Below are 25387 nucleotides of genomic sequence, written 5' to 3'. Positions count from 1 at the left end.
GGGGTTGTTTTGTTCCAGCAGAAACAACTGACTTTCACTACAAAGGCCCCTGTGTGAATAGTCACTCTTCCAGATGAGGGTTTGGTGGATCCCAGCTCTCCTTTTAGGAACAAATAACCTCTTCTTTTTTTTTTTTCTTTCTAGGTTTGTGGTTACCCCCTGGCTGGGCTTCATGGAGGAATCTTCTCTGATTTCTAATCTGAATCCCAGAGCAGCCCCCATCTTTCAGTGGACAGAATGAGAGGCCTTCTGTAACCAGGCGTAACTGGCCATCATGGGGAAATTGATCAGGATGGGGGCACAGGAGAGGCGGTTACTCTGGCCAAAGCGGCTTCATTGGAGGCGCCTCCTCTTCCTATTGGGAATGCTGATCATGGGTTCCACCTACCAGTACCTGAGGAGCCCCCGGGGGCTCCCCTCACTGTGGGCAGCAGTCTCTTCCCAACAGCCTGTAAAACTAGCCAGCCGGGACCTTTCCAACAATGAGATGATGATGGTGAGCAGTGACCCTCCAAAATCTAGCTCTGAAATGGAGGTTGAGACATGGGCACCCCAAGCCACAGTGGGCAGAGATGGAACAACACCTGGTGTAACAATGGAGAACACCCCCAGTATACCTAGAAGAACAGCCAACGTCATTCCAGCAACACCCAAGAGCAGCGACAGCCCAACAGCAGCCCGAACGGAAAAAGTGAAGGAAGACACCCCAGCCACACCCAGTGGAGCACTGAATCACTACCCTCCAACTTCAGGCAGACCAGCAGTAAATAATTATACCCCAGCAACACCCAGGGGAGCAGTGAAGAGCTACCGCCCAACTCAAGCCCGGGGAAAGGTGAGGAAATACACCCCATCCCCACTTGGTAGGATGGTGACCAGTTACGACCCATCCACATTCATGACAATGACCAGGAGCCGTGGGATCACCCCCAAAGCAACAGTGAAAGACAGTGAAATTATGACAACCAACAAAATACTGGAGACCAACCCTTCCAAGACAGTAGTGGAGGAAACCACCCCAACTCCTCTCAAGGGAGTAACTGATAACGCCCCACCCTTCCTAATAAATGACTTAGAAACAGACATCTTGACTTCTCCAAGGAATGTGGTAGAAGAGAAGACCCTAACTACCCCCAGAAGAGTGGACAATAATAGCTCAACCAACCACCGGGGGTTAGTGGGAAAAAACAAGCTGACAACACCCCAGGGAACAGTCCTGGAGCACACCGCAGCCATCTCTGAGGGGCAGGTGACAGTAAGCATCACAACAGGCAGCAGCCCAGCAGAAACCAAAGCCTCTACTGCTGCGTGGAAGGCTAGGAATCCCTCGTCCAGAACCAGTGCACCAACCGTTGGAATATCCTCAGCCACCTTCTGGGGGCTGGTGAAGAACCCTTCCCCAGCACCCACCACTCCAGCAACTCCCAGGGTCAGGGCAAATCCGACCACTCAGGTCCATCACTGTGTGGTTGTGGAGCCAGTCCCAGTCTCGCCCACTGTCCCCTCCCCCAGTCTGACAACAGCTGGGATGCCAGAGGCTCCCAGTCCCTCAGTACTGCCTTCTGGGCAGCCAGACTTCCACCCCAAGGCAGAGTACCCCCGAGACCTGTTCAGTGTGAAGGAGCGGAGGCAGGGCTGGGTGGTCCTGCACATCTTTGGCATGCTGTATGTGTTTGTAGCCTTGGCCATCGTTTGTGACGAGTACTTTGTCCCAGCCCTGGGTGTCATCACAGACAAGCTGCAGATCTCTGAGGATGTGGCAGGTGCTACGTTCATGGCTGCTGGAGGCTCTGCCCCCGAGCTCTTCACCTCCCTCATTGGCATCTTCATCTCCCATAGCAATGTGGGCATTGGCACCATAGTGGGCTCTGCGGTGTTCAACATCCTCTTTGTCATTGGCACTTGTGCCCTCTTCTCCCGGGAGATCCTCAACCTCACCTGGTGGCCCTTGTTCCGTGACATCACCTTCTACATCCTTGACCTAATGATGCTCATCGTCTTCTTCCTGGATAACCTCATTGTCTGGTGGGAGAGCCTGCTGCTTCTGCTGGCCTATGCCCTCTATGTGTTCACCATGAAGTGGAACAAACAACTTGAGCTGTGGGTGAAGGAGCAACTCAGCAAGAGGCCAGTGGCCAAGGTCATGGCCCTAGGGGACCTTAACAAGGTAAGAACAGGTTGGCTCAGGCTTCTCTACCCCCTTTTGGGCAAAAGGGTGGGGGAAAGCCAAGGACTGAAGAATGGAAAGTGCTAGGTCAGACCTCAAGAGATGAGTGAATGTTCTGGTTCCCTTGCAATTCATTCAATATTTATAGAGTCCTGTTTTCTGCCAGGCACTATGCTGGGGCTTTTGCAGGAGTGACCTTGGGTCAGCCCTTAATCGTCCTATAAAATGGTTATTATTAGGATCCCCCATTGGCAGGGGAAGAAACTGAGGCCTAATGAAGTTAAACCACTTGTTCAAGGTCACACAGCAAATAGGTGGTGGAGCCAGGATGAACCCGGGTTGTTCTGATTGGGTCTTCAGAAATGACATTTGAGCTGGGCTTTGGAGAATGTCCAAGGAGATATCAGGCAGGGAAAAATGATAAAATGGGCATGGTGTGTAGGGTTTATCTAGCACCTTCACTTTCATTTAATCCTGTTTGTTCACATTCCAGACCTGGAGGGGCTGGTAGTTTGGTTAGGGCCTGAGAAGGAGGAGGCTTTTTGAGTTTTGTTTTGTTTTTAAAGTATTGAAGATGGGAGCTCCACTCATCCACTGACAAGCCAGCCCTGGGTGCAGAGCCCTTTCTCTGTGCTGACTGGAGACTGAGAGCTCCAACTCTGGGGCATTCTTCTGACTCCACAGTTCCTTTCCAAGAATTTCTCTGCCCCTATGAGGGACCTTCCTGCTAAATTCATTGCATGATTCAATAATCTGGATAGTGAAATTTAATTGGGGAAGTGATCTCTAGAAATTCATCCCCAAGTTTTTTGTTCCTTGAGACTCCAAAGTGAGGGTACCCTAGGGAACACAGACCCCCATTTCTCTCATGCTCCTAAAGGGTGAGTTTGGGCAAAGTTTGGTTCATAGCCTGCCTGTTTCAGATCTCAGGCCACTAGTGTGAGCAGAATTTTGCATGCAAAGAGTGGAAGGATTTAGCTGCTTAATCCAGTGCAGTTTTGATGAGTAGGCAGGATGGAGACCAAACTCAGCAACATGTCTCAGAGATGTGTGATACAAGGAGATGAAATGTACTTCCTTTAGGACTTCTGAGGTTTGTGTGGTGTTCAGAGCATAGAATTGAGAGTCAGGAAACCTGGGTTCTAATCCAATTCTGCCTCTAACTGTGTGACCTTGGACAGGTCCTTTCCCATCTCTGGTGGAAATGACAGAGTCCAACTAATCATGCAAATTGTTCTGTTTAGCGGTAACATTCATTGATAATGTCTTGTGTCTAAATGAGTTCCGTTCTGTCAGGCCCAGCACAGCTGTTGTTTGTCTGATCTGGTCAGCCGACCTCCAATTAGTACATTTTTGCAGATGGCCCAAAAAGGAGAAATATCCTGCCCAGGGTTGGACAGCCAGAAGGTATCCACACTGGAATGGGAACCCAGTATCCTAACTCCCCATTCAGTACTATTTCCCTCCAGATGACTGCTCTAAGAAGCCAGAGACTTAAAAAAGAAAGGGAGGCTCAGAGCATTACCTCATTTAATATGAGGAAACAGGGCCCTCCCTCCTCCTGAAGTTCTCAGGGCAGGCTTTGCTGAGGGTGACCATGAAGTCTGGTACTATTCTCTGAGAAAGTATCTAATGCCTTGGTATACATTAGGCCAGCAGTTTTCAAAATTGGGTCTTACCTGGCGGGCCAGTGGTTAAGACTTTACCTTCCAGTGTAGGGGGTGCGGGTTTGATTTCTGGTCGGGGAGCTAGGATCCCACATGCCTCATGGCCAAAAGGCCAAAATGTAAAACAGAGGCAATATTGTAACAAATTCAATAAAGACTTTAAAAATGGTCCACATCAAAATGCCTCTTGACTTGCCTCCCAGTCCTTCATAGTAATTCTGTTTTTATTTAAACTCTGCAAATTCTCAATTTTCAATTTTGTCAGAACTAGACCATCAGAGCAAAGCTTGCCAAGCAAGTAAAGCATAATCATGATTTCAAAAGAGAATTTGTAACTTACTTAAAAGATTCTTCAAGGCCTTTAGTAGCAGCTCTTTGCCAACCAGTGAGAGCAGTGCTGATTACAACTGTTCATATCTATTTATTGAAACAGATCCAGTATGAATTTTAATTAACAGCATTATTAAAAAAGAACAGGTTGAAATACTAGCTGTCCTTGAAAGTAAATTTATATTTACTTAAAATTGAAAACCTATAGTTAGGAGTTTGCAGCACTAACAACTGCCTTCTAAAAATTAGTCCAAATAATTTAAAAACTGTAGCTATTTTGAAGTGATTTTTAAAAACATCTGGATTTGGAGTTTCACCCCAGGTTTCTTATAGCCAGAGAGAGCGGTATCTGCCTTTGCTTATATCATTCCGTCTGTGTTTGGCTGCCCCAAGACCTATGATCTTGTTTGAGGAGGTAAATTATCCTGTACTTCACTGACAGACTGAGGGAAGCCATTCTGTTTGAATTCTTGAAGCAGTTCTCTGAAAATCCAGTCTTTGATCTAGTAAACTGTGTTGGTATTCATTTTTGTGATTTATGCAAGAATGTGTACTCACCTCTGCAAATTATCTTACTTTAACTATGAAACTTTATGAAAATGAACATGCCTTGCTTACTCACTCACTCACTCACACTGACCTATCAGTTCACACCTCTTCCCTGACTAATGGGTTCCTTCTTTGAGCTTCTCCTTGAGAAGGCAGGGGGTCAGGGAAACTGGGCTTATGCCGTCAGCCACACATCCAAAGGTAAGGAAGTAAGAGAGAAGTGGGGAAAGGCCAGACCGAGTGGTAGGGAGTCAAGGAGGAGGGTTGGGGAGAAATCAAAGCCACGAGTGCTCAGGAAGTTTAAGCAGGGGGAAGACAATTAGAGGGCAGTGGGAGCCAGCTCCTTCTTGGAGGGAAACAGGAACAGGAAAGACACTTGGGCCTCCCCCTGCCTCTGTTGGCAGCCTGGGGTGAGGTGCGGCCACAGTGTTAGGCTCCTCATTGCCACTAAATGGGGGAAATAATCTTTATATCTCCCAAAGGGCTGAGCCCAACGTCTCATCCCTAAAGCAGAAGCTCCACAAGTATTGGGTGGTTTCCTCAGGGAACTCTAACAGGTCAGGGTCTCCAGTTTATAGAGAAAAAGGAATAGGGGAGGGAATCCATACTTGTGGAGGGCCTATGACATATGTACATTATCTCGACAATTTCTCATAAAACCCCTGCAGGAGAGGAGTTCCCTGGTGGCCTAGTGGTTAGGATTCTGGGCTTTCACTGCCGGGGCCCAGGTTCAAGCCCTCATCAGGGAACTGAGATCCCCCAAGCCCCACGGCGTGGCCAAAAAAGAAAAAAAAAAAACCTGCAAGAATAAATTGTTATTGCCATTTTGCAGATGAGGAGACTCTGAGGCTCGGAGAGGATAATTAACTCTGCCAAAGTTACACAGCTAGTTGGTGGTCCTTATCACCAGTTTATGAATCCATTCATCTGGGTTTTAACCCAGTATCCATGGCTAACTATCCCTGTTATCCTGGGCAAGTCAGTGCAACTCCACAAACCTATATTATTAAGCACTTAAATGAAAAGCAGTGTGGGAAGTAAAAAGATCATGTCCCTTCCATTAGAAGGGACAGGCATAGACAAAAGTAACTGATAAAGGGAACACTGTGCAAAGTACTACAAAGTCACTTTGCTTTTCTTCGAGGTCTCACGCTGCTCATCTGTAAAGCGAATGGGATGGACTAGTGCAGGGGTTGGCAGACTTTTACTGTAAAGGGCCAGACAGTAAATATTTTAGGCTCTGCAGGCCATATAGTCTCTATCACAACTACTCAACTCTGTTGTAGCATGACAGCAGCCACAGACAATAAGTAAATGAATAGGAATACCCCTGTGGTGTTTTACTAAGCAACATAATCGCAGGTGTTCTCCTACCTGAACAATTTGGAGATGTAAGATCAGCAGAGAATGATTCATTTTCATATCAGATATTCACCCAACTGATATCTGTGGAGTTTCTCAGCTGGAGGACCTTTCACTTTACTTTTTATTCTGCTCTGGTAATCTAGAACCAGGATAAAGTTTTTTTTGTGAATGATTCTAATCAGAATTTACTTAAGGGTATTTTCAGAAAAAGAAAAAAAGATGTATCATTGAACATAGACACATAGTAACTATTTTAGAGTCTGTCTTTTGACACTGGCTGCAAAAAAAAAAAAAATTCAAAGCTAAAAATATTTCAGACAACATTGTCAAACTGACATGTATTGGTTTGAGGATGCCTTTTATGAACCCAATGAAGAAATGGTAAATGTTTGGTTTTTTTGTTTTAAAAGATATATTAATTAATTTATTTTAAATTTACTTATTTAATTTATTTATTTTTGGCTGCGTTGGGTCTTTGTTGCTGCGCGCGGCTTTCTCTAGTTGCGGCGAGTGGGGGCTACTCTTCGTTGTAGTGCGCGGGCTTCTCATTGCAGTGGCTTCTCTTGTTGCAGAGCATGGGCTCTAGGTGTGTGGGCTTCAGTAGTTGTGGCTCATAGGCTCTAGAGCGCAGGCTCAGTAGTTGTGGCGCACGGGCTTAGTTGCTCCGCAGCATGTGGCATCTTCCTGGACCAGGGCTCGAACCCGCGTCCCCTGCATTGGCAGGCGGATTCTTAACCACTGTGCCGCCAGGGAAGCCCAGAAATGGTAAATGTTTGCATAGTTATCAACAGAGTCTAACTTAGCTTGCTCTGAAACTTTTTTACCTGGTTTTAAAGCTCTCAGTGTTATTTGTTCTGGCCCCAAATGATAAATATTTGACCTTCCTTGACCATGCATAGTTGCAGAAAGCCAAAGTTGAGGCTCTAGCCTGGCCAAAAAGCCTTACTTGTATTTGAAGGATGATGGGACCTTCTTTATAGAGAGAGCTACAAGCTTAGCTAGAAATAACTGACCATCTGCATGAGATGCTGATGGGCAAGACAGCCCTGTGGGGCACCAGTGGTGAAAAGGGATGCAAGGTGGGGAATGAGACTGGTCCGGGCTCCTTTGGAAACCCCATATCCACATTCAGCCCACAGGAATACTTCAGAAGGTGAAACTCCAGGAAGAAGTCTGCCACTCTTTCTTAAGTGCATTGCAGGCTATTTTCTTCTTGGCAGGGTTTTTTTTTATTAAACCAACCGACAGAAACCCCAAGCAGACAAACCTGGTGCCTCCTTAGGAACCAGTCGTCCCTTTCCTGTCAGGGTTAACATTTACTCCAGTGACCTGTACTGCCAGACAGCCAGCTATCTGCTGTGGAGACAGGGGTGCTGGACAGGAAGCAGCCACCAGGGCCCTTCCTGCCTCTGTGGGCCTGACCTTACTAGCCTGCAGGGAATCCACTTTGCTCCCAAAGAACTCATCCTAGCTAGGCTGAAGGGTTCCCTCCTTTTTTTTTTTTTTTTGGGCCGTACCACACCGCTTGTGGGATCTTAGTTCCCTGACCAGGGATCAAACCCAGGCCCTCGGCAGTGAGAGTGTGGAGTCCAGGGAATTACCTAACTTCTTAAATAATAGTCAGCTTCCCTCCAGTTGTCAGGAAAATATGGTAAGAATCAGATTCTCAGTATAAAGGCTTCTTTTCTTCATAAAATTTTCTTAAGCTTTCAGCATTCATCTGCTGGTGGGTGCTAGCAGATGACAAAATGAATGCATAAGAAACAAACAAATATTAACAGAAAAACTCAAACATCTGATCATGCCTGGTAGAACAGCGTGTTGTTTCCATGGATGTGTGTATGCTTGTAAGAGATTTTACATATTCTGCTATTCATACAACAGAGCAATCTTTTTTCCTAGTGTATGGGATGAGATTAAATATGAAATTAGATATTCATAGTGTTCTACAAATAACAGCATGATTTCTAGATGCTCTGCTACCTGAATAAATTGGAAATATAAAACTAACAGAAAATGTTTTAGTGTGGGGGAGTGGGCATATGGATGATAAACAAGTAGAATAACATATTTCTGAGTATGAAAAGTGCTGTGAAGGAAGTAGTGTATGTGATGGAGAGTGACTGTAGGTAGTGGGCCCCCTTTAGCGAGGGAGAGCAGGGGAGTCCTCCTGGAGGAGGAGAAGTTCAGGTAGACAGTCCAAGTAGAGTTCCATGAGAATTCTTCTGGAATTCTTCCCCATGCTCCATAGGGGAAGAAGAGGAAACAGCATTTGCAAAGGCTCAGAGCAGGCAAGGACCTTGGTGCACTAGAGGAAAGAACTGGAGGCCAATATAGTGAGTAAGGGGAGAGTGGTACAGTATAACACTAGAGACGGGGATGAGAGCTGCTTCATCAGAGCCTTGTGGATTAGATACGGAGTTTGGATTTTATTTGAAGTTCAATGGGAAATGATGTAATGAGGAGTCATAGTTAAAAGGTCACTCCCTAACTGCTGTGTACAAAATGAATGGTAGGTGTGCAAGGGTGGAAGTAGGGAGTCCAGTTAGGAGGCTGTTGTGGGCATCCAGCGTGTGTGCACGCGCGTGTGTGTGTGTGTGTGTGTGTGTATCTTTGAGAGATATTTTGAAGACAGAATCGTCTGGATTTGGTGATGGTGTGGATGTGGAGGGTGAGTGGAAGTCAAGGTTTTTCGCTTGAGCAGCAGGGTGGATGGTGGCGCCATCTAGTGAGAAAAGGAAGACTACAGGAAGAACAGGTTTAGGAGGACTCAGAAGTTCCCGCTCTGGAATGGTGAGTTTGAGTGTTTATGTCACCTCCAAGTGGATATGTCTACGAGACAGTTGTACAAATGGGCTTAAAGCTTATGAACAAGGTCAGGGCTGGAAATAGAGATTTGTGAATCGCCAACAAATGTATGATTATTAAAATCAAGGACCAGCTGAGAGAGAGAGATTAGGGTTAAGCCCCAAAGAACTCTGATGTTCATTCATTTGGCAAACATTTATGGAATCTCTCTGTATGAAACCTGTGTAGGGTCTGGAGATACAGTGAGAATTAAGGCAGCCCTCAAGGGGCTCAACCTAGCAGAGGAGCAGGAGTTGATCCAGGTTTTGTGGGGTCTGACACTCTTTAAGAAAAGGAATATAAAACTATTGCTACAAAATTAAATATGAGGCCTCAGAAAGGGTTTGTGAGGGGAGAGATGGGCCCTGAAGTTTAAGCTTCATCAGCTCTGTGGTAAATCCCCCTTAGTGGGGAAGACAGAAAAGTAAAAGTAATATTTACCATATCATGTGTAATGATATAGGTAAGTGCTGAGGGATTTAGCACTGCCGAGAGTGGACATCTCAACAAAAGTCAGGGAAGGCTTCCTAGGGGAGGTGATGCTTAGCTGAATCTTGAAGGACAAGCAGGGGTTGGCTGACTGAAGAAGGGATAGGAGTCTCCTAGGCATGTGTAAAGGCCAGGGGAATGAGAGAGGGTGATGAGACTATAGCTGCACTGTCCAGTATGGGAGCCACTAGCTACATGTAGCTACTGAGCTCTTGAAATGGGGCTAGTCTGAATTGAGATGTGCTGTAAGTATGAAATATACATTGGGTTTCAAAGGGTTAGATGAGAAAAAAGGTAGAATAGCTCATTGATATTTTTATATTAATTACATGTTGAATTATAATTCTAATATATTGGGTTAAATAAAGTACATTATTAAAATTAACTTCACCTGTTTCTTTTACTGTTTAAAAATGTGGCTACTAAAATAATTAAAATTACATGTGTGGCTTGCGTTCTATTGCTATTGGACAGCACTGAACTGGAGGTAAACGGGAGGCTGGAATATGCTCAGCTAAGGAGTGTGGACTCCCTCCTGAGGACACTGAGCCCCCAGGGTGCAGGGGAGGGACATGATGTGCTTTGCTCAGAAAATCACTCTGGCTGAAGAGTGAATGAGGAACCAGAAGAGGAACAGTCCAGGAGTCAGGAGGCTGTTGCAGGATTGTAGGCAGGAGAATAGAGAAATGAGGCCAAATTTGAGGACTTTCAGGAACTAGATCTGACAGTTAGTTGTAGATGAGCTGTGAGGAAGTGAGGAATTTGGGTAGACTTTTGGGTTTCCAGCCTAGACAGGTGAGTGGATCAGGGTGCTAGACTGTATTCAGTGAAGGTAGGACTCAACCAGGGATTCAGTAAATCTTTGTTGAATGAATGTTTAAAAAAACACACAGACCAGAATGTGCAGTTCAGGAACTGTGTCATGGGTGGTCTAGAAAGGGAGAGGTCAATGATTAACTGCTACATCCGTGGGAGATAGGAATTGGAGGTCAGGAGGACAAGCCCCCTGAAGGGTCGCCCTGTTCGCCACCACAGGTTCCCGTGAACGGCTGGCTGCAAGGGATCCTGTTGCTCATCCTCATCAAGATGCATCACAGGTGTTGGGGGTTTGGCTGGCATGAAGACATCTTCTTTGGTTTTCTTAGCCCTCTGGTTAATTTTCATGAGGAGAGGGAGAAGGTGGGGATGGTGGGGCTGAAGAAAGAGGAGGATGATTGGTGTAGTGTGAGAGGTGGATGTGGGAATGTGTTTGTAATAAGGGCATACTCTGAAAGCACCTACTTGCTGGTACCGCTACCCATATATGGACCCATCAGTCACACTCAAATGTAGACAAACATTTATATCCATTTACCTGAAATGTCAATAATATGAAACAGAGCCACTAGGAAATATAAATTTGACTTCATTTCCTTATTTATGCTTGGGAAAAGAAATGTGATTTAGTAAAAACAACAACAAAAACAATCCTCTGAATAGAGATTAGGAGGTCGGGGATTCTGTCACTATTGTTGTGAGTGTGGGAAAGTCACAGAATCTTTCTGCATCTCAGTTTTGTCATCTGCCAAAATAGCAATAATAATACTAGCCTTGTCTGTTTCATAGAATTAGTAATATGGAATGAGAAAATGCATGTGAAAGGCTTCAGAAAGTTAGAAGCGCATATGGAGGGTAGAAGATGTTGATATGTGCAATGAACAGTGAACCCGTAGAGAAGTATTTTGATTTAAATAAATCTGAATGGAAGAGAAATCATTAGGCATGTGCTTCGTGGGGCAAAAGTCAGTCTCTCCTGCCCTTTTGTGGACAGAACCAGCCATCCCAAAGGGTAGCCTGGCCTCTCGTATTTCTAAGAACTCATTGGGTGAGAGTTGGATGTGATAAATAGTGAGGTGGCTGGGCCAGTGGGGTTTGGTGCTGTAGCCTCCAATATCCCAGAATTGTGAAAGAGGGGGTTTGTTCAGAAAATCCACAGTGCCCCCTTCATATTCAGATTGGTTATTTCTGCTTTGTTTCATTCATTTGTATGTTCATCCGTTTGTTCATTCATTCAACAATGTGTATCCAAGCATTCAAACCTCCCCCATCCTTCAAAGATTATCCAAACTTCACCTACTTTCAGAAGGCTTCCGTGTCCATCCCAGCACAGCACCTTAATCTGTGCCTCTCATTTCTTCAGGCACATTCTGCTTTGTCATGTGTTTGTGTTATCATTGGTCTCAATTCCTTTCTGTAAGTAGAATCCATGCCCTAAACATCTTTGTATACCTACAGCACTAGCATAGTGCCCAGTAAACAGCAGGTGCTCAGAAATTAAGAACTGAATGAATGAACAAATTGGGCGGATGGATGGGTGGGTGGCCCTGAATCAGGCAGTATTCTCTGTATTTTCTGATCAGGCAGAGATGGGAGTGTAGCAAGTCCAGTTCTACTTCTGGCTGTGGAGGTTGGTGAGGTGGGGGAGGCAGTGGAAGGTGAAGACAATTACTGGGGGCAGCCATTGGTGACCCTGCTGTCTGAAGATGGCGCTAGAGGTCACTTGGCGTATCAACTCGTTGAGCTCTCCTTAACCGAGCACCTGCTGTGTACAAGACACTATGCCACAGGTTAGGGGAACAGAGATAACTATATCGTAGTTCAAAAAGACGTGAAGTCTAGCTGGGTAGACAACTAATATGTGTGAACAACGATGATTTCTTTAAAAGTTCGGATGGTGTTACGAGATAGTAAATGCAAAGTGGCAAGCTGGTGGTTCAGAGAGTAAATACTGTGGGCGTAATGATTCTTCATCTTGGACCTTCTAGGTCTGTCCCCTTCCCCAGCTGGCTGCCCTACAGCTTCCCCAGGACACTAGCAAGCACTTATTCGATTATAGAGCCAGATTTTTGGTATCACAAAATGTGTCCACTGTTGTTATACAGCTTTTGAGGAGAGAGGTATTGTAGAGAGCTGGAGTGAGGGCTGGGCTGGGGGTGAAAGGGGCCATTTGGGAAAGCGTTAAGTAAGAATTCACCCTGAATTTTCTGAAAAATTGGTAGGCGTAGAGGGATGGAGAAGGCATTTTAGGCAGAGGGGAAAGGCATGAACAAGGGACTACGAATTGGAATAGGTTAGGTATATGCAGGAGACTGTTCATTCATTCATTCATTCAACCAGCGTTTTCTGAACCCTTGCTAAGTGCCAGGCTGTGTTCTCATGCTTGACATACAAGCATGTGTCATGAATGAAATAGTCTGCCTTCAAGATGCTAGTGGGACAGTCAATTTACTTGGGTTTGCCAACATACAAATAACATACAAATAGATTGGGGAAAGTGCTATGAAGGAAAAGGAGTCAATAAAAGAGAATTAGCCGGGCACCTTAGCTTCCCAGAGGAAGGTGACATGAAACATGGGGAGTGGAGGAAAGAAGGCTCCAAACAGAGGAGGAGGGACCGTGTGATGAGGGTTTCGAGGTGGGTAAAGAGGATGGTGCATTTGAGGGACTGAAAGACAGCTGTAGCTGGTGTTACTGGACCTCATTGCGTGGACACATTTGACTGGGAATACTGCATGCAGGCTGAAGCCAGACTGTGGAAGGCCAGGCTGGGGGTGGTGGACATGTTAAAACATTTTCTGAGGCCAGGTTATCTCTGGGTGTGTTTCTGTGTTCCCACATGAGGGCTCCCTGGAGAGAGAGGGAAGTAGGGAGGAAGGGTGAGGGTCTCTGTGAACATCTTGTGATTCCTGTCCCTATTTGCAGCTGGGCGATGGGACAGTTGTGGTGGATGAGCAGCAGGATAACAAGAAGCTGAAGGTGGGTGCCGTGCGGAGTCTGCCCAGTGGGGATACTGCAGGGTTTCAGAGGACAGCCACAGACCCAGCGCGCTGTGGCCCTGATGCTGGGGATCCTGGGCTGGGCTCGGACCTGGGAAGCTCCTGGGAACGCTGCCAGGGTGAGCCAGGGAAGGAGCCAGAGGGACTGTCACCTCCAGGTGGCCTTGGAGGAGGTGCTAGCTTGGGAGCTAAGTCCAGAATGTCACTGCTCACTGCCTGTGTGAGCTTGGGCCTCGGATTCTGCATCAGTAAAATGACTGGACTAGATAAACTCAAGTCCCACTTTGTAGACCCAACACTCTATGATTGATCTAAAAGCCTAATTACCTGCGGCTTTGGAATGCCCCAGAACTAAGAGAAACATACGAGGGGTGGGGCGGGGGGATCTGAGGTTTCTGAAAAACTGTGTCTTAAATGCCTTTGGCCTGTGGGCATTTGGGAAGAAGTGGGGACCTTAGAGAGAAGAGGCCAGGGTCTGAATGAAACCTCCCCCATCCTATGAAAATCCCTAGGCCTTTTGTGAAGTATTGTGTTACCATAGCCACTAGATGGCAGAAGAGTTCAGATCCAGAGGGTTGGTTGGTGGGGAGGGAGGGACCAAGCAAGCAGTTTGTCTGACTTTGGATGTTCCTTGTAAGTCAGATGATGTTTCTATGTGTGTCGCTATTGTAATTAAAAAAAAAAAATTCAACTGAGTAAGTTTAAAGATCAAATCGGCTTTATTCAACAATTCATGAATTGCCCAGCATCCCATCTAGCAAATAGAAAGGAGTTCCAGGTTGTTCCAGACAAGGTCACCTTCCTTTGGGGGACAGCAGGGGTCTATTGGGTAGATTACCTCACTAGTGTGCTAACCAGTTAATTCCAGACTGACTGGTTAAGAGTCCATTCCCAGGAGGGGGCTGAAACTGCAGTTAGGTATTTTATGTTTCGGTTTGGTGATGCGGGCAGAGCACAAGTGACTCCATTTTGGACCTGTTGTCTCTTTTTTAGCACTGTGAATGAATGTGTGTCACATCCGTGTGTCTGCACATACAGATGTGTGTATGTGTGTGCCTGTGAAGGTCTCTTGAGCATGTGGGTAGAAAAGAAAGGGCTGGAATCAGAAGACCTGGGTGCTAGTCTTGACTCTTTCATTTACGACCTTGGATAAGCCACCCAGCCTTGTTGAGTTTTCATTTCTTTTTCTGTAGGTGGGGATCAAAACCTTGCTTATGTCTGGGGGTGGGGCAGTGATAAAGCACCAAGACGCTCTTTGTGGACTGTAAGGGGCTGTGCCCATGCACCGTGGGGCTGTCTGTGAGGTGTATGGGTGAGAGTGTTTCTTCGAGGATGCACTTGCAGGGATGGACAAACCCTCGGTAATGTGGTGTCCTTAATACACATTGTCTGCTCCCTGTCAAAGAGCTTGGGGAATGACTTGGTATGTAGAATTAGCCAGTCATGGAAGAGTTGAGGGGAGGCTGAGAAAGAAAGCACTGTAACTGTCCTGTTGAGGTGAAGGAAGAGGGGATGCCAGGATAAGGCTCCTGTGCTTCTGGCCTGATCTTTGTAGGAGGGAGGAGGGTTAGTGAGGCCCCCGTGCGGCTCCTCCCCTGGCTCGGGCAGAGGCCCGCTGAGGCCTGCGCGGCTCTCTCCTGCTTAGCTCGCGTCCGTGCTGACCCAAGGGAGCAGCTCGGCCTCTCTGCACAACAGCACCATCCGCAGCACCACCTACCAGCTCATACTCCGCAGCCTGGACGCTCTGGGGGAAGGTAAGCAAGGTCTGCCCAGACCTGCGTGGTCTCCCCGTCCACTCCTTCCCTCCTGCAGCTGAACAAGAACTGGGACTTGCAAAACTGAGAGGCAGCAGGTGGAGTGAGGGTGGGAGTGGGAAGAGAGTTAGCAGAGGAGAGAGGGCGGTAGAGGCAGGCAGTCTGGGAAGACCCACCAGGAGAGGGCCCCGAGGAGCTAAGGTCCTTAGGTATCCACACCCCACTACCTCCCTGTCTCCATGTCCCTCCTGTAAAATGAAAGGGTTCATCTGCAGTGAGTGAGGCCATGAGTGTCGTGTGCCCTGCACTTGTCTATGTTGGGGCTGCCCTCCGTGACTTCCCTGTAGAGCCCACCCCCATGAGTCAGCCCCAGTGTCCCACAGAGTCTCCAGCAAGATAGTGTGGCCAGGGCTGCTTCTGGGGGCATCGCCTGCGGGGCCCCACAGCTGGAAGCTCTGAATGGTGCCTCCCTTGGCTCTGTATTCAGCTCCGGAGTCCTAGGAAGCCTGCTGACCCCTCCCCCAGCCAGGTATCCCAAAGGACACCCTGGGGGCCACCAGGACCACTTCTGGGAGTGGTGAGGGTCCAAAGTGTAGTGGAAGCTGATGCCCAAGTTGACAAATGATGGAGGCAGCTGAGATCCTCACCACCCACTTTACCGAGCCCTGCCTTCTGCCCCACTTCCCCAGAGAGCTACCTCCAACAGGCTTCGCAGGCCCCTAAAGGGCATCCTCAGGTACGCTTCTCTTCTCCTTGGGCACCTCTGTCTCTGGGACACTGGTGCAGAACTGGAGCGCCAGCATGAGGCCCATCAAGGAAAGGTTGGCCTTTGGGCGGAAGCCAAGGAATTGGAGTGCAGCTGGGCAGGAGGCTGAGGAATGAGCCGAATATGACACCAGAGACTGACCCATGAGCCCCAGGGACAAATTTTAGGGACCTCAGAATTTCTCAGGCCCTGAAGCATCTTCTTCACATATGATACTGGGTTGTTGGTTGTTTAAAACAAGCATATGGTCAAAGATGAGGTGATCAAACCTTGCCTAGAAAATCCTCACGAGGAGCTTCCACAGACATTGGGAGAGGCCACACCCTGTCAGCTCCAGAAAAACAGTACCCCTGGGGTTTCAAGAGTGGAGTCTGCAGAACTGGGCAGCCTGTGGGTGATCAATGCTGGGGGCATATCTGGCCTGGGCACAGTGAAGGAAGCTATATCCCTGGGTTAGGCCTGGCCCTCCTCGTGGAATCACTGACTCAGCAAAGTCCTAAAGATAAAGACCTTCTTCTGGACGAGACTGCAGGGCCCCCTGCCTGGGCCACTTCCATGACCAGCAGCCATCTGCTGGCTTACTTGTCCTAACAGGATTATGTGATGTCCAGGCCATGTCCAGGCCAGGCCGAGGTCAGAGGAGATTGATACTAAGGAGATGATCCGGCCGCGCTGAGAGTTGAGAGGCCATGTGAGGAAACAAGCGCTGGGGGAGCCAGTGGCAATCATCCCCAGAAGACAAGCACACTTGGTACCTTGTGTGGGTGTGCGGCGGTTATGGAATGGCCCTCCCAGGGAATGATTGCTTATGTGCCTGGGATGCATCCCCACTCAGAGAAGCTGGCCCTGATCCTGCGCCCTGAGATTCCATCCAGGAAGGGCTGGGATCATGCAGGGCTGGGATGAAGGCCTTTGTTCCGAACACTTTGCAGATACATGTTCGTGTTTCTGTATGCTCTTTCCAGATGGCGTCCAGATGTTTCCACCCTTTCTAAGCAATGAACTCTCTCCACAGAGCTGATCCATGGTCTGAACTCTTACCCTGGGTAGGGGCTTTACCTCTCTAGAATCCCATGCTTCTTCTGGTGATTTCACTCACACATGTGCGTGTGTCTATGAGAGAGACAAAGAAAGAGACAGAGATAGAGAGAAACAGAGAGAGGCCATTCAGCGGACCTGCTTTCCTCGGTGGCATGGGAAATGAGAGGTTAGGGCATGTGATGAGGAAGGAGAAGGAAAGAGGGGAACTTGGTTTTCTTGCCAGCTCCTCCAGCCAGCAGTCAGCAGGTATTCTCAGCACCAGGACTGGAACCAGGGGAGCCCTTCGAAAAGCTATGTGTTGTTCAACAGAAGACTGCAGTGCTTGATCAGTGCCAAGGGGGCACTGGAGCGGTCTGCATGAGGTAGGCAGTGGAGTGCCCACCACCTGACATCTCAGTTCTGACGGGACCCGCTGAGCAGGCCCACCAGGACACTTCGAGGGACCACACTTGCCAGAGTGATGGCTCTGCAGGATGGAGCCTATTGCCAGAGGCAGCTACAGCTCAACCAGCCTGATTGTTTAGGAGACAGGTTGAGAGAAGGAAACTCCAGACCTGCTTTTGTGTCCTGCCCATCCTGGACCCAGGCAGAGTTTGATTCCCAAACCTTCACAGTTTGCCTGTATTATGGACTAGAGGATCTTCAGGGTCCCTTCTAACCAAACCCTCTGGAATGCTGGGCCTCAGCAGTGCAGAGTTGCTTCCTGGGTGGAACAGCTGCTCTCAAGTACTATCGTCAACTCATCGTTGTTGTCATAGCTAAAACTCATGTAGTATTTTCTAGGTGCCAGGCACCGGCTTAAGCACATTCATATATAAATTCATTTATTCCTTCAACAACTCTGTAAGATTTTTTTTTTTTTTTTTTTGGGCTGCGTTGGGTCTTCGTTGCTACATGCGGGCTTTCTCTAGTTGCGGCGAGCGGGGGCTACTCTTTATTGCGGTGCGCGGGCTTCTCATTGCGGTGGCTTCTCTTGTTCTGGAACACGGGCTCTAGGCACGTGGGCTTCAGTAGTTGCAGCACACGGGCTCAGTAGTTGTGGCTCACGGGTTCTAGAGTGCAGGCTCTGTAGTTGTGGCACACGGGCTTAGTTGCTCCACGGCATGTGGGATCTTCCTGGACCAGGGCTCGAACCCGTGTCCCCTGCATTGGCAGGCGGATTCTTAACCACTGTGCCACCAGGGAAGTCACTCTGTAAGATTTTATAGGTGAAGAATCTAAGGTACAGAGGGTCACCCAGCTGGATCCATAGCTAGCAAGTGGCAGAACTAGGATTCAAACCCAGGCATCTGGCTCCAGAATCCACGCTAACTTAGCAATATTTAATTGCAGCAGTTAAAGTATTTATTTATTTTGTCTCATGGACTCCCACATCAGTGCTCTATCATATTACTGCCTTTTTAGAGAGGGGACAGTGAGGCGTAGAGAGGGTACACAGGCTTCCCAAGGTCACCCAGCACTCACAGGGCAGAGCCAGCCTGGAACCCAGAATAGACCCCATGGCTCCACTTTGCTCTTACCCTTACGGACTGCATTGTCCTCACCCTCACGGACTACACAGCTGTGAGGAGGACCCTCGTGAGCCCCTGCACTTCAGTCTATGTGCCTCTCAGCTTGAAATTACACATGTACAGCACTTTGCATGTTGCCTGGAACATAGTCATATTGAAAGAGAGTTGACTTCCCCATTTCTCTTTTCTGGAAATCAGGGCAGCACTATTCTGTGCACGATGCTTTGTGGACTGCCAGCAAGGCACAGAGTGTATACAGGAATCTGGAAGGAGACTCTGCTTGGGCTGCAGGTGTCTGGAGTCCAAAGGAGAGTGGCAGGGAACTTGGTGATCAGCTATTGCCCCTTTCCCACTGGAGAGGGGAGGCTCATGAACATGGCCACCAGTAGTTCCCCTGGAGCCATAGCAAAGCTTCTAGTAAATTCATAGAAATTAAGCTGCAAAGGACCTTACAGACAATCTAGTCCAAGGATGGCAAAAATATCTCCCTGCCATTATTTCTTCATTCCCTGCCCATTGCAGACATCACCGATGAATCATGTTACTCTCCTACCAAGCTTGGACCAGAATTCTCAGTTCAGCACTCAAGCAGCCGTCACTTTAGTTCATAAAGGAAATAAATCCTATTTGTTGCCCCCAAATAAAATAAACCATGTCATTTTATCGGAAGTAGGCCTAGAGAGGGGAAGTGACTAGCCTAAGTGACCAACCTAAGGTCATAGCCAGTTAGTGACAGTGTAGGGCAAAAGTTTGGGAATCGGGCACCATGAACAAGCCTAGGAGGACCAGAATCCAGATGTTGCAACTTCCAGGCCAGCCTCTTTCCACCTACTTCAGCTGCTCTGACTGTCAGCTGACCAACCTAACTGAATGGTGTAGCAGGGATACTGTGGTCTTGGATAAGATGTGTTTCCTTTCTCATTCACAGCCCGGCCCTCCAAGGACAAGGAGGAGGAGAGCTTGAATCAGGAGGCCAAAGCCAAGCCTCAGGCCAAAGCAGAGAGCAAACCAGAAGGTGAGAGGATGGTGAGACCAGTGGGTTTTCTCCTGCCACCTTCCTCCCTCCTGTCAGCCAGGGACTGGGCGTGCCTCCTGGCCTCTCTGAGCCAGTCAGCTGGAGCGATGAGCTGGTGCTCCCCTCCTCCCGCTGTACTCCGGCCTCCTCCTTCCAGGGTGCTCCCCTCCTGGCGTGGCTGCAGGCCCGGGGGTGGCCCTGTACGGCTCCCTCCGCACTCTCCTCACGTGGGGTAGGCAAGGCCTGGCAGGGGTTGTTGAACTTCTATTTCTTTTTTGCTAAATCTTGTCCCAAATGAGATTCTATTGGACTCTATTTCTTCTTCCTGTCACTTCTACACAGTGCTGCTAGGGAATTGGTCTGAGACCAGTAACCCCAGTGAGGGAGGACCATCAGGGGTCTGGTGATGAAAACATCCAGCATCCATGTAGCAGCTGGGATGCGGTAGTGAGACAGCTACTGCCCTGTGGGCTCTGCACAGCACACCAGGCCTGCCTGATCCACCCAGCAGCTTCGGAGGGAGGGAGGTAGAGCAGCGGTCATTGTTCCCATTCTATAGACAAGGAAACTGAGGCTCAGAGAGGTCAAGTGACTTGCCCAGAGATATATAGCCAAGAAGTGAGAGAGCCTGTACCTAAACCTAGATCTCCAGACTTTCCAGTTCTCCCTCTCCTGCAGTCCTAGTCCAAGACTCCCTAGCTGCTGCCTTTGAAATCATCGGGCTCCTCTCCATGCAGTTGGTAGGGGGAAGGGTCAGGCACTGAGAGCTGGGGCTTTGCCCTCTCTTTTAAGCTGTTCACAGTAACCTTGGCTACATTGCCAGGATGGAAATGTCTAAATACAGGGAGAGCAAGGAGAGCCACTTCCCAGCTGTCCTCTCATCTGCAGACATCTCTGTGGACAGGACAGTAACAATTCACATCACATCATTTTCCTTTTCCTGTTAACAAGAAATTCCCCAAACAAACCTTCTGTGACCCTGAAGTGGACAAGTCCAGTAGCCCTGTAGCCACTCACACCAGTCTCTGCCAGCTGCCCTCAGAACCTGGCACACTCTTCTGACCTATCCCATGTTTATCCTTTAAAGAGGAGGAGCCAGCCAAGCTCCCTGAGGTCACGGTCACACCAGCCCCTGCTCCAGACGTCAAGGGAGATCAGGAGGAAGATCCTGGCAGTCAGGTAGGCACAAGCCTCTTCCCAGGTGGTGGAATTTGAGAGGCCCAGGGAAGGATTTGCCAACCAAAAATCAGTCCTTCCTGAAGATTGGAAATGCTATCTGAGGTTCATTCCTCTGGGGTAAGCATTGCCCTTTCTTTGAAGATCAGATACCTCATGGGGCCAGTTAATTCACTAATACCTTAGTATGAGTAAGATAATATATATGAGAATGTGTTGCCAACCTATGTCCAATCAGCTGTGACAGGGACAGGTGGTGTGCTTTGACTCCAGTGTGGGAGAAGGGAGCTACCCGTCAGGGGCTATTAGCAGTGACATTTCTCAGAGAAGAGGGTGCAGGCTGGGCAGACACTCCTGTACCTATCAATTTAAATGACTTGTCATTTCCTCCAAGAAGCCTTCTCTCCTGATGAGGGTGGGGAAGGGAGGGCAGAAATTATTTCAGACTCAAGTCTTCTCACTCTTCATTCCCAACTGAAAGCACAGGCCTCGTGAATATTAATATTTGACTTCTTCATTGGGTGCTCTGAACCCTGGTTGCATATGAGAATAATTTGGGGGAAGCTTTAAAAACTGCCCACGGCCCACTTTCAACCACTTAAGTCAGGAAATCTGGGGTGGGTCCTTGGGCATGAATGTTTTTAAATCCTCTAGGTGATTTTAATATGCAGCAGAGTTGAGAATCATTGAGCAGTGTTGGGGGTTGGCAGTGTCATGAAATTTGTTATGGATGACGTACTCCGTGAGCACACAGCCCGGGTCATTTGCTCAAGGGATTGGACCAGCACATTGTTATAGGTCATTTAGGAGCCTAATCTGAGGACCCTCAGAATCAATGGCTTTCAGAGTGAGTGGAGTCAGTCCATGGTTCCCACACACCGGTCTATAGATGCATTTATTAGAAGCACTTGTGAGCATATTAAAATAGATTCCTGGCTTCCAGTCCCAGAGATTACACTCCAGTTGGTCCGGGGGGGCAAGGAAATCTGTATTTCTAATAAGCTCTCAGGCTACCATGTTTGGGAACCAAAGATCTCATTCGGCCCTGGCATTTGCAGAGCAGGGTAGCTTGGTGGTTAAGAGGCCAAGAGTTGTATCCATATTCCAATCCCAGCTTCATCACTTACAAACTGTGTGGACCATAAACAAGTTATTTAACTACTCTGTACCCTAGTTTCTTCATCTGTCAGATGGATTTAGTTCTGCGTATATCATAAATTAATTGACTCATGAAACATACTAAGTGCTAGTTGTTATTATTATGATTATTATTATACCACTTAGCATGATGCCTGGCACATAAATACCCTCAGAAAATAGGTATCCTCCTCCTCATCATCATCATTTTACACATATAAGGTAATAGAGCAGTTGGGGAGTTTTAATGGACTCAGCAATGTGATGTAACCACCAAAAGATATCATGCCATTTTAGGCAACATTAATGGAAGCATAGTATCTAAAATAAGGGGGGTGATAATCCTGTTTGACTCTGTGAAGTGTTCTGTGTTGTTTTAGAAGCCTCCTCATGGGATATAAGCTACTAGAATGAGTTCACCAAGAAGGAGAGGAGGCTCTAGGCCATAGTATGGGGGAACCATAGAAGGACCTGGGAATCTTTAACCCAGGGAAGAGAGCTGTCTCATGGAAGAGTGTTATGTATGGCTCCCAAGAGTAAACCTATACACAGGAGGTAGAACTTTGGTATAAATATGACTTCAAACCAATCACAGTTGTCAAGATGACAGAAGCTGCTTTAGGTGGTGAGTTCTCCATCCCTAGAAATGATCAAATAAAGACCAGACCACCACTGGGTAGGAGTGTTGTGAAGGGAATTTTGCTGAATGATTGCACTAGTTTCTTCCTCATACTCAAGCTTCTAGATACATTCTGAGAAGAACAACAAAAAATGTGGGGAGAAACTGGGAAGGAAACAAGCAGGGCAGTTATTTCCCATTAATCTGTTGGCTTTGGATTGCAGGGAGATGTGGCTGAAGCTGAGAGCACAGGTGAAAGGACAGGTAATGAGGTTAAAACTCCTGGTGAAGGTGAAAATGGAGAGCAAAGTGGAGGTGAAGCTCGACCAGAAGGTGAAGGTGAAGAAAAAGGAGAGAATGAAAGTGAAGGTGACATCCAGGCAGAAAGGAAAGATGATGAAGGTGAAGGTGAAATCCAAGCAGGAGAAGATGGTGAAATGAAAGGTGATGAAGGTGAAACTGGAGAGCAGGAATTGAACGCTGAAAATCAAGATGAAGCCAAAGAAGATGAGAAAGGTATAGATGGTGAAGAGGAAGGTGATGGAGGTGAGAGTGAAGACGAAGAGGAGGAGGAGGAGGAGGAGGAGGAGGAAGAGGAAGAGGAGGAGGAGGAGGAGGAAGAGGAAAATGAGGAGCCTTTGTCCCTGGAATGGCCTGAGACCAGGCAGAAGCAAGCCATTTACCTCTTTCTTCTGCCCATTGTGTTCCCACTGTGGCTGACGGTGCCCGATGTCCGGAGGCTGGTGAGTTTGCCCAGCTGTCCCCAAGCTGTCTGTCCCCAGGGAGGCTGTGGGGTCTCTCAGCACTCCCCCTCAAGAGGACGGAAGGGACAGGACAAACCAGCTTGACAGGGCTCAACTACAGAGAGGATCTGGGATGGAATCTGCAGCTCTAGTGGGGACCGTGCACCTAAGGGGACACATTGATGGGCTTGGGAGGCCTCAGAATGTGCTTGTTTCCATCACTATAAGCAATGTGAACTAACCCCTCCTCGAATTCTCAGTTTCTTGATTTTAATATGGGAAGGATGCCACTGCACACCCTCCATATTGCACAGGGATATTGTGAAAGCCCAGGGCGATAAGTGCTGTTTCTACCCAGTATTCCTGTTTATAAGGAAAGGTCTGACTAACATACTCCACCCAAAGGGGAACCGTATTCTGTCTCTGGCTCCAGAGAGGGGTGGGGTGGGGAGAGGTTGCTGAAGCCAAACCAGGTACCGAGATTGGTCTGGTTCCAGGGCAAGCAGGTAACTCTTCAGTTTGGCAACTGCTGAACCCCCTCCTGTGTGGACTCCCCTATGGGCCACCACCCCCATCCTTCTCAAGGTCCTCACTGGAGACAGAGATGGCAGCTCAAACATCTCCACCTCCTCTCCATGACTCCTCCAGCAGATCTCTTCACTGATACTGGGGCTCCCTCAGAAGGGCCAGAGACCTTTAGCCTCTGCAACTTATTTCTCTTCCTTTTCAAACAGGAGGCTAGGAAATTTTTTGTTATCACCTTCCTGGGATCCATCATGTGGATAGCCATGTTCTCATACCTCATGGTGTGGTGGGCTCACCAGGTGAGTGTGTGGCAGGAACTAAACCCTGCATTAGCAGGTCAAAAGGACTTTTTTCCTTCAGGGTGAATTTCCGGTACCCAGGGACTAGCGAGGACCAAGTGAATTTGTAGTTTATACATTGTAAAGGCTAAAAAGTAGACTTTATATTCCAGGGAATGTAGTGCTTTTCAGGTGTGGCTCTTCTGTCTCATAGCATGACAGAAGGCCCTTCACAACCTGATCTAGTTGACCATTCCTTCTTAGCATTATTCCCTGCTTCCTCTGTTCTGTATCCCACACTTCTCTCCACCTGGTGAAATCATACACACTCGTGAGAGCAAGCTCAGTTTTGCCTCCTTTCCGGCATTTAATCAGTCTTCTGAGTGCTCAATGGCTTTGCTGTTCTACCTAGAATATTGCACTTAAGCGCAGAGCTGTATTATTATTTACATGCTTTTCTCTTTCAAGCTGAGAGTAGGGTCATTGTTGTACTGCTCATACTTCTACCTCCAGCCTCTAAAAAGTTCCTGGAACATAGCAGGTGTCCGTGGTTCTGGAAATGGAAACTTGACACCAACAGGCCTTTGGAGGAGCAGTTCTTTTGGGAAGGTAGAGGTGTTGTAGTTGGAATGACAGTAAGTGGCATCATAGGTGGACTTTTAGTCCAGTTTAGAAAAGAGCAGCATCATTCCCTGAAGCCTTGAGCAGGGACCCTGTTCTTTCTCTCCATGGCCCATCTCCCCAGCTGTTAGTTCTGCTATGACCCTACTTCACTCAGGCCAAGGGAATGTGAGCTCTGTGGAAGGTGTTGGTTTTGCACAAAGTAGTATGTGGTTGGTGCTTAGAAGAGCCTCAGATTTTTCACTTGGTTTCTCATTACTGTTACTATTTACCAGGTTGGTGAAACAATAGGGATTTCTGAAGAGATTATGGGTTTGACAATCCTAGCAGCAGGCACATCAATTCCTGACCTCATCACCAGTGTGATTGTCGCTCGGAAAGGCCTGGGAGACATGGCCGTGTCAAGCTCTGTGGGCAGTAACATATTTGATATCACCGTGGGGTGAGTGGCAAAGTTGCTTTCTAAGGCATGTTATGTATGACTGACTGGCAAACACTGTGTTGGCTCTGTCTGCTGGTTTTTTGCTCCATTCATCATTATACATGCAATAAAAGGGCATTTATGTTATTAGCTTCTGCAAGGCAACAAAGTATCCTCCCTTCATTCATCACAGCCAGATAGGATAATAGAACTAAAATGCTGCCTGAAATGTAACTGACTAGAATTTATAGATGAATTGAAAAATGAAGTCCATTAAATTCCATTACCAAATACAAACGCTCTGCTCACTGACCCCCAAGGTGGAGGAGGTGGGGTTGGAAGAAGCAGTGACTCAGTCTTACTTCCTGACATTGCTGCTCCTTTGCATTTGGACTCCTGCCGGCTCAGAGGTTCTAAAAGCATTTTGTATAAACAAGCAAATGCTGCGTCCTCCTGTATGGGTTTGCTTACCCTGCTCCTCCCAACTTTGTCAGAGCAGAGTGTCCGCGCTATTTTCATTTTCCCAATCACGTTCTGGATTTGGGTGGTGG

General features: G+C 47.7%; 1 protein-coding gene across 5 annotated transcripts in view; it reads left to right on the top strand.

The window, feature by feature from the left end:
* The first annotated feature begins 244 nt into the window (after positions 1 to 244).
* Positions 245 to 25387, top strand: part of SLC24A1 (solute carrier family 24 member 1) — a 31046-nt gene continuing 5903 nt past the window's right edge. For 2 of the 5 annotated variants that reach the window (XM_028166602.2, XM_007166047.2), the window contains exons 1-7: positions 245 to 2167; positions 14875 to 14983; positions 19230 to 19316; positions 20404 to 20495; positions 22473 to 22991; positions 23726 to 23815; positions 24691 to 24857. In XM_028166602.2, coding sequence (XP_028022403.2) covers positions 275 to 2167; positions 14875 to 14983; positions 19230 to 19316; positions 20404 to 20495; positions 22473 to 22991; positions 23726 to 23815; positions 24691 to 24857 — 2957 coding nt within the window. In that variant the 5' untranslated portion in view covers positions 245 to 274. Of the gene's footprint in view, positions 2168 to 13155; positions 13210 to 14874; positions 14984 to 19229; positions 19317 to 20403; positions 20496 to 22472; positions 22992 to 23725; positions 23816 to 24690; positions 24858 to 25387 lie in introns of all 5 variants that reach the window. The other 3 variants (XM_007166046.2, XM_028166601.2, XM_057543216.1) reach the window with 3 other exon arrangements.

Source organism: Balaenoptera acutorostrata, chromosome 3 (assembly GCF_949987535.1).
Source record: "Balaenoptera acutorostrata chromosome 3, mBalAcu1.1, whole genome shotgun sequence".
NCBI lineage: Eukaryota > Metazoa > Chordata > Mammalia > Artiodactyla > Balaenopteridae > Balaenoptera > Balaenoptera acutorostrata.
This window is presented reverse-complemented; position numbering and strand designations above follow the sequence as displayed.